Genomic DNA, 9,331 nt, shown 5'->3' on the forward strand with positions numbered 1-9,331 from the left:
ACTCTGCACTCCTCAAGTCAGAGCGTTCCATACAAAAGTCCGGTGTGTAATGGACCTATATATCCTTGTAAAATATCAGGTTCTTTTTACTGTATTTGATTCACTGATCCTCTTTTCAGCACCAAATTGTTTGCCAGATAATTGATTCCAGTCACTCCTTTGGGATGAATGAAGTTGAGTGGAAGGATGCTAGGTTTCTGTAAGCTATGGAGATCTTGCCAAGAGATTGTCTATATCCTCTCTTTTTTTTTTTTTTTTTTTTTTTGTACTGCATTTGACCTGAGGTCATGAGGCCACCAGCTGGAATTTGGAAATATTTTATTTTTTATGAGAACTTTTGTTTTCATGAGGTGTGACCCAGACCACCGGTCTTGGCATACTGTAGCCAAAGAATCTCAGTGTAGGGCAGTTGAGGTCCTCTGCACCCTTGCTGCCTAAAGTTGGTCTGTGAACCAGCAGCGTCAGTACTACCAAGTAGAAATGCAGAAATTCACAATACAGTCCAGGTGTATCAAGTCAGAGTCTACATTTTAACAGGATCCCAAGTGATATGTATATATACATTAAAGTTTAAGAAGGATGGCTCTACAATATCCCAATTAGTTATAGTCCACAGCAGCCTCAGCTTAAACAGCTGCCATGGCAGCCAACTCATTTCCTCTTGTGGCAGCCCCTTGTATTGTTGGATTGTTTGGAAGTTCTCCCTTCTGTCATGTTAAAATCTGCATATCATTATCACCCACTCAAGGTGCCCAGAGTAAGTTTCATTCTTCTGAAAGCCCACATAGAAGTTACTTGGAAATGTCCATTTCTTTCCTTTGTGATACGGACACCTTAATCCAGAGGCGGCGAGTGGAGTGTGGGTGGTAAGTGGAGCCACACAAGGTCGGCTCCCAATCACCCGGCAAAGACCTAACATCCAGAGTCATTGTAGAAGGAGCATGACATGGCCCCTTTAGTTCTGCCTCTTCCTTTACTCCTGTCAGAGTGCAAGGTGACTGGTTTGAGTGGTTGCAGTTTAGAGGGGGCTTGGAGAACTGAAGAGGCTTCCTGAAAGGACAGGGGTATTGAAATGATGCCTGCAATGGAAGTTAGTCCTGCAGGGCTTGCTAACGGATGAAGACATTTCCAGTGGAGGTGAACAGGAGGGGGTGGTCTGGTGGAGGGGAAAGAGCAGCCAAGCCACTTTACCTCTTACTTGCTGTGTGATGTTGAGGAATGCACGAAACCCCTTTGAGCAGCAGCTTCCTGGGTTTTTAAAGAAAACAATGACAAACCCTGTCTTTCCTGACTCCAGGGTTTCTGAGGGACTCACTGAAGGGGAGGTCAATGAGCACACTCTGTAAAGTAGAAGATGGTCTGAGGATGAAAGACAAGGTCAGATGGGACGATAGATGAAGCCAGGAGAAAAGCCTACCACTGACTTGCTGTGTGACCTCAGGGGAGGCTCTCACTCTCTCTGTCTCTCTGTGAAACAAGTGGGTCATACACAAAAGATTTCTAAGTGCCCGTCTAGAAGGCCCTGGAGTTGTGGCCTATTGCTTTTTGCTTTTTTTTTTTTTTTTTGGGACAGGGTCTTGCTTTGTCACCCAGGCTGGAGTGCAGTGTTGCAATCATGGCTCACTGCAGCCTGAATCTCCCTGGCTCAGTTGATCCCAAGCAGCTGGGACTACAGGTATATGCTGCCACACCTGGCTAATTTTTGTATTTTTTTCGTAGAGATGGGGTTTTGCTTTGTTGCCCAGGCTGGTCTCCAACTCCCAGGCTCAAGCAGTCCTCCTGCCTTGGCCTCCCAAAGTGCTGGGATTACAGGCATGAGCCACCATGCCTGGCCGGCCTGTTGCTATTATTACATGTTACCTGGAGGATTTTTTCAAGGTTGGCTCTTCAGGGTATTTATTTAGAAAAACTTCCTAGAGCTTGGAATTGAATCCTCTCTGGGGCACATGGTTCTAAACACTCTTCCAGTGAAGGCCTGGCCCCTGCAATGGAAGCCCCACTCAAAAGGCGGGTCTGCTTGACCATGTGTTTCTATGTCAGCATGTGGTACCTGGGTTGGTAAGTGAAGAGTGACAGTTTTGTCACACACAGTCCTATTTCTGGAAGCAAGCTCTGTCCTACAAGCTGTCTGAACTCATCTCATACCTCACTGGAGTGTGTCACTTGCAGATTTTTCCAGGGGAATGGTCTTGGTTGATACTTCAAATGTTACCAAGGAAGTTTTCAAAATGTTATTCCCTTTTATAAGTTTCTGAAATACAGCAGACCTGAGGGTTCTACGGGCCTGCTCCGCTAGAGGGGGCTTCCTGTCAACAGAATAACCAAAACTGGCTTTGGGTTCAGCAGCCTTCCCTAGATACTTACTAGCTGAGCGTGAGGGGACCAATATGTGTGAAGGGACATGACTAAGATGGCCTTTCTGAGTCTCTCTCCTACCAATCTGGGGACCCTGTGTTGTTCATCCTCACCTCACTGCAGCCATGTTTCCAGTTTCCCATTTCATTTCCCGGATGCTTGCTTCTAACTCTACATTTGCACTTTCTTCTGTGCACCCACCGTGTTGTTGTGGAGACTTGGTGGCCATAGGCTGCCAGTATCCGGTGTCATCCAAGCGTGATGGTGTGGTACGTGGATTTGCTCATGCTTTTATTTTGAATCCTTTCCAATGTGACATCTGCTAAAATGTCTCCCTTATAATTTGCTTGGTGATCACAGCTTTCTCATCATTCATTGAGAGCAGGACCTGATCTCACAGAATCTGAAAAGAGCTATGTGGTAAGATGCCTGTTGAATAAGACTGCAGCCTTTCCAAAGAGAATTTTTACTGATCCTACTTTTGGAATCTAGACAAGAATGATGCCTGGTTAACCCACAGAAACATTATTTACAAGAATTCTGTGGCTATTGTAGTAGAGCGAGATTTTAGGCCACTCCCTTACCCCCAGCCCCTGATAAAGAGCAGAGGAATTTAGAGACAATATTTCTACTTTGCCTATATGTGGGATTAAATTAATGTATTAGTGCATGATCGGGGATACATACTTGCATTTCTACCCTAAAGTATTCCATTTGTAACAGTTGCTCACTAATTACAGGCTTTTATGCTGCTTCCTTTTTTTTTTTTTTTTTTAATATTCTTACTAAATTCCAAATTCTTCTGTATCTTACCTGTTTTTCCATGCTTACGCCTGGATCCCTCCTGCACTCCACTACTGGAATATCTATTTTTTTAACCTGGATCTTCAACTCTGTTTTCTCCCTGGACTTATGTGCTTCGTCTGGAATGTTACATCTCTTCCTCTCTTTCTTTTTTTTTGTCCCCATGTTGACTGTTTTATTGGGGTTTCTGGATATCTTGGGGCCACCTCACAGGAAGCGGTTTGCAATGAGATCATAAACATTGCCGAAAAATCTGTTCATTACTGCAGCACTGTTTCTCATCCCCTTGACTTTCATCACAAGGTATCCCCTTCTGACAATAAATCATCTTTAATCATTTCTCAGCAACCTCAAGCCCAGCAGCGAAGAGTCACCCCTGATAGGAGTCAAACCTCACAAGATTTGTAAGTACTCCTGGTGAACTTCAGTTCTCATGTTCTCAGAGGACTGTTGGTCTTAGAAAGCGGGTCACTGGCTGAATATGGGGTAGTTGTTTGCAGAAATGAGTGAATTACTCCCAGGTCCTCTCCTAAGGATTTCTAGTGAAGGACATGTTCCCCATCAGCCGAGGTGAAAACAGGTGGCAGGTAAATAAAGGCCATCATAGACTGCTGGGAGAGAGAGACAGGTAAACATTAACTGCTGTAGAATGGCAAATGAGAGCTGTGCTGACTGGTTTCAGTGCTAGTGTAGCAGGAAGTTAGAGGAAGGAATGGTTAATTCTGACCAGCCATGAATGAAAGGGTTGCTTCATTCATTCATTAATAAAAAATGATTGGATACCTCCTATGTTTTAAGCACATAGGAGAAAACTCTGTGCACAGAGAAAGAGAGATTTGGACCAAACACTGAAAGACAAATTGGTTTCTGAGAGCTAGAAAAGGGAGGAAAATATCTTCCCAGAGGTGAGGACCACATGTGCAAAGGCATAGAGTGGGTGTATTTGGAGAACTTGAAAGGGCCCGTGTAGCTGCAGCATATGCTTCATGGAAGAGATAGAGATGAAGCTCAGAGGTGGGATGGGACCAGACGGTAGATTCCAGAATGCAGTTGAAGTAAGTTTGGATTTTATTCTGTAGGTACTAGGGAGCCACTGAAGGTTTTTGAAGTAAGGAACATATTGATCATATTTTGTTTTAGGGAGATAACTCTGGCAACAGAGTGGAGGGTAGATTTCATAGACCAGGGACAAAGATGTTTGTTAGAAGACATCAATCCAGCTAAGAAGCCGTGAGGGCCTGAGCCAGGACACAGTGGGCATTTTGTAACCATCGAAGTGAGTATGATTACTAACAGAGATACAGGTAAAGAAGCCTAGCCAGCCACAGAGACAGAGAAGGGGCAACAGGAGATGCCAGTGAGGGTCTAAAGACGTTCGCTTTCACAGAACAGCTACAGCATCTGGTCAGAGAGGCCAAGAGTGGGAAATGAGAAATTTCCACCAGGCATTTTCCATGACAACTGGAAAAATCCCTGGTGACCTCTGATATGGCAGGGTTGGTGTTAGTAGGGGTGGCAGCAGGTGCTGTGTTAGGAAGGGTCGATGGTGAGTGGAAGGTGGGGGGCTATAGATCAAGGGAATAGCAGAGGCAGGGGAGGTGTTTTTAGGGTGCAGAGACAAGCACATTTGTACCAGAGTAAAATGCCAATTAACGCAAATAAGATCTAAGTGAGGCCAGGTGCTCACAACTGTAATCCCAGCACTTTGGGAGGACAAGGTGGGTGGATCATGAGGACAAGAGATCGAGACTGTCCTGGCCAACATGGTGAAACCCTGTCTCTACCAAAAATACAAAAATTAGCTGGGTGTGGTGGTGCACACCTGTAGTCCCAGCTACTCCGGAGGCTGAGGCAGGAGAATCGCTTGAACTTGGGAGGCAGAGGTTGCAGTGAGCCGAGATTGCACCATTGCACTCCAGCCTAGAGACAGATCAAGACTCTGTCTAAAAAAAATAGGAAAAAAAAGAAGTAAGTGAAGGAAGAGCCCAGGAAGGAAATTCAACATGGCTTGGAGAAGGGACCCTTCTTTCCTCACATGTGGGAGCAGAGGCAGGAAGGTGAGTGGAGGCACAGAGACTTAAATCTGGAGGGGAGGAGGATTAAGGTGCTGCCCACAGCAAGCTTCCAACTCCAGAAGTGGGGGTAGAGTGAGAGCTCTTGGCTGAGCTGGGGACACCAGGATTGGCAGGAGAGCTGGGGGAAGGACCCCATGGGACAATGTTCTGAGGAGTATGAGGTTCATCCCAAATTAGAGCTGACTGGGGGACCCAAGCAACAAGAGGGTGGGACTTTGTCCAGCCAGTCTCCACTGTCTGGGAGTGAAAACAGAAAAGCAGATATTGGCAAAGCAGCCATGGTGGGAGTTAAAGGGCCCAGGCATTCTAAGATACTGGCAAGAGCGTGTTTTGGGAGGCCAGTAGGGGACTCCAAATTGAGTAGGAGACAGCAGGCAAATACAGAAACATGAAAAAAAAAGTATTTATTTACCAATTGGAAATTGATCTGCATCTCTTAATTTCTCATTTGAGACCTTCCTTCTGGCAACCAGATCCATCCACCAAATTATCAATACATTTGGATAAATATGGAAAGTGAAGTTGTCCCTTTGATTTTAGCAGAGCAGAATGAACCTCTTGTTCCTGGGAACTGACTCCACTTGCTTGTTTCTAGTCTTTCTTGCTCGCACACTGGAATTCATTGACATCTACTGGAAATGGTAGATGATTGGCTCATTTACAGTTTTGCCTGCTACTGTTATGTCTCAAAATAGTAAACAGAGTTGGTGCATAGTAGGTGCCTCTTATGTATTTGTTGAAGAAATAAATAAAAACAAAGCTTTTCCTTGATGCCAAAGCAAGGATCAGATTTCACCACAAGCAGTTCAGCTGTCTTCAGTGGCTGTCAGAACAGACAAAACAGCACAGACCCAATGCCTTAGGCCAACTAGCAAGTAAATAAAAATCTTACCCTCAATGCTCACTGGGATAGAAAAAAGAAAAAAAGCTTTCAAGAGTTTCAGAAAAATGACATCCACATTTAAAAGCAGTGAATGAAATGTGTTCAGGCATGTAAAGAAACTCAAGATAGTTTGGCTAAACAGTGAAGCAATTGGAATGTACTTTTAATAGCATATATATAGCTATTATATATATTATATATGGCTATTATACACACACACTTTTTTAAAAAACAAATGTTTTATGTTCTCCATATGTATGACCAGAATGTAATATCTCTGGGCCCAAATAACTTCTGATTATGCTTCATAATCTACATATACTATCCTATGTTAAGGAAAAGGCTTGGTTTACTTTAAAGCAGGGGCCCCCAGTCCCCAGGCATTACCACCTGAGCTGTGCCTCCTGTCAGATCAGCAGTGCATTAGATTCTCACAGAAGCATGAACCCTATTGTGAACTGCACATGTGAGAGATCTAGGTTACGCCCTCCTTATGAGAATCTAACTAATATCCCGATGGTTTCATCCCCAAACCATCCCCCCGACCCCAACCCGTCTGTCGAAAAATTGTCTCCTGCAAAACCAGTCCCTGGTGCCTAAAAGGTTGGGGACCACTGCTTTAAAGGCAGAGGTCGGCCGGGTGCGGTGGCTCATGCCTGTAATCCCAGCACTTTGGGAGGCCGAGGCGGGCGGATCACGAGGTCAGGAGATCGAGACCATCCTGGCTAACACGGTGAAACCCCGTCTCTACTAAAAATAGCCGGGCGTGGTGGTGGGCGCCTGTAGTCCCAGCTACTCGGGAGGCTGAGCCAGGAGGATGGCGTGAACCTGGGAGGCAGAGCTTGCAGTGAGCCGAGATCACCCACTGCACTTCAGCCTGGGTGACAGAGCGAGACTCCATCTCAAAAAAAAAAAAAAAAAAAAAAGGCAGAGGTTGGGGTAGAGTGGGAGGTGCTCTAGATGAAAAGGCTTGGCTGTGGTAACCAAATGAAGCCAAGTTAAGAGGACTGATCATGGCTTGCTTGTCAGAAGTTCTCCATCCCTCAGCCTTGATTAACTTATATGTGAAATGCATCTCCGCAAATGCTAAGTTATTAGGGAAATAGTCAATAAAATGCTTTTATCCCTACTGATAAGTAGGAAACACTACTGAAATGTTGATTGAACTTGAAATGGAGTTTAAAAATTCATTATTTAATCCTGTCAACATTTGAGTCACTTACTATTCATTTTTTTCATATATAGATTTAGCTATCAAGCATTATATAGCTATATACCACAGAATGATGATGAGTTGGAACTCCGCGATGGAGATATTATTGATGTCATGGAAAAATGTGACGATGGATGGTTTGTTGGTAAGAATCTTATCATGCTTTTCTTACTAGTTATGTATTGAGGGAATAACAGGGGGTGAAGAGCCATGCAAAAGCAAAGCAATCTTCTCTGCACAGAAAGAAGAGCCTTCTCAGCTTTTTACAACCTTGGGAATTCTGGGCCACCAGTCTGTGTTGCTATTAGGATGGTGTGGATATTGCTTATGTTGAACCTAAAACCAAATCTGCTGCACAGAAGAGCAGTTGTCAAATTTATTAATTGGGTTTCCATTTATTTTTTATTTTTTTATTTTTATTTATTTATTTATTGAGACAGAATCTCGCTCTGTCACCCAGGCTGGAGTGCAGTGGCGTGATCTTGGCTCACTGCAACCTCTGCCTCCCAGGTTCAAGCAATTCTCCTGTCTCAGTCTCCCAAATAGCTGGGACTACAGGCACCTGCCACCACGCCTGGCTAATTTTTGTATTTTTGGTAGAGACGGGGTTTCACCTTGTTGGTCAGGCTGGTCTTGAACTCCTGATCTCAGGTGATCCACCCACCTCGGCCTCCCAAAGTGTTGGGATTACAGGCGTAAGCCACTGCACCTGGCCCTAGTTTCCACTTACATTTATATTGTGCATGTGTCTATTTTGCATCTGGAAATTTTATTTTTAAAACCCTTGTGAAATAACACGAGAAAATTTTTGACTGAGCCTATGTCTCTGCCATGAAACTCAGGCATATGTGTAGACATTCTAAAGACCTTGTTTCCTCCAGGCTTTCAGTAGTATTAATCAAAGCAGCCTGCTTAATTAAAGGATTTGCCTGTATAAGAAGGAGAGAGATCAAACTTATTGAGATTCTGTTACAAACCAGACACTGTGTTTGTTATGCTTTTATTGACTTTCTCTCAACAAACAGCCCTGTAAGATAAGAATTATCCTCATTTATCAGATTCAAAAACTGAGGCCCAGACAAGAAGATTACCAAGGTAGCAAATAGTGGGGCCAGGATTTGAACTCAGGCCACCCATCTCTCCTGAAATCTGTGTTCTTTCTGCTCAGGCATGCATATAATGTTGGGAGATATTGACCCACTCTTTGCCTCAGTTTCTCCCCATACAAGTGACTTTACCTTCATCTTCTTTCCAAAGACCAGCCCTTCCCTGATTTTGCTGGCAAAGCTTTGTTAAAGCAAAGTAGTATCAGGACTGGGGTGGTGAGGACAGCAAGACCTCAATATGAATGAGAAGTCAGAAAGATTTACTTTGTGCTCACCAGCCTCTTAGAGAACTACCCCATCCTCCCAAGGTCCACAGAAGCCCACGGCCCTCACTACCTTGAGTCATCTGTTCATTAGAAATCAGGTCTGAGAAGTCAATGACCACTCCAGGGCAGCGCAATCCAATAGAAACGCAGTGTAAGCCATGTATGAAATTTAAAAATTTCTAGAAGCCACATTGAAAAGAAGTAAAAAGAAACCAGTGAAATTAATTCTAATGTATTTTGTAAACCCAGTGCGTTCAAAATGCTATCATCTAAACATGTAATCAATATTAAAAATTGTTGGTGAGTTATTTTACAGACATCTTTTCATACTAAGTCTTTGAAACCCAATGTGTATTTTATAGTTAACAGCACAGCTCGTTTCAGACTAGCTGCATTTCAAGTGCTCAGTAGTCACGCGTGGCTATCATTTTAGAGAGTGCGGCGCTAGTATGCACTAACTGTTAAACTCGTTCGGGAGTATATTTTTTTTATGAGAACTTAGGTGTGGGAAGGAGCACCAGTTCTCTAGCAAAGGCCTGCCAGGCAGCTGGGTAAAGGAAGTATTTTGGGATGAGTATCTTCCTTGCATCCTTGAACTCTTCACTGTTTTTTTTTTTTTTTTTTTTTTT

The 9,331-nt window shown here is 43.9% G+C and overlaps 1 protein-coding gene across 50 annotated transcripts in view; it reads left to right on the forward strand.

Moving 5' to 3' along the window:
• Positions 1 to 9,331, forward strand: part of SORBS1 (sorbin and SH3 domain containing 1) — a 259,100-nt gene that overhangs the window by 244,758 nt on the left and 5,011 nt on the right. For 38 of the 50 annotated variants that reach the window (XM_017894526.1, XM_017894551.1, XM_017894538.1 and 35 more), the window contains 3 exons: positions 2,716 to 2,775; positions 3,505 to 3,563; positions 7,363 to 7,475. In XM_017894526.1, the coding sequence (XP_017750015.1) occupies positions 2,716 to 2,775; positions 3,505 to 3,563; positions 7,363 to 7,475 (232 nt within the window). The remainder of the gene's footprint in view (positions 1 to 2,715; positions 2,776 to 3,504; positions 3,564 to 7,362; positions 7,476 to 9,331) is intronic. The other 12 variants (XM_017894534.1, XM_017894554.1, XM_017894559.1 and 9 more) reach the window with 1 other exon arrangement.

Source organism: Rhinopithecus bieti, unplaced genomic scaffold (assembly GCF_001698545.2).
Source record: "Rhinopithecus bieti isolate Rb0 unplaced genomic scaffold, ASM169854v2 scaffold_25291, whole genome shotgun sequence".
NCBI classification, from domain to species: Eukaryota; Metazoa; Chordata; class Mammalia; order Primates; family Cercopithecidae; genus Rhinopithecus; species Rhinopithecus bieti.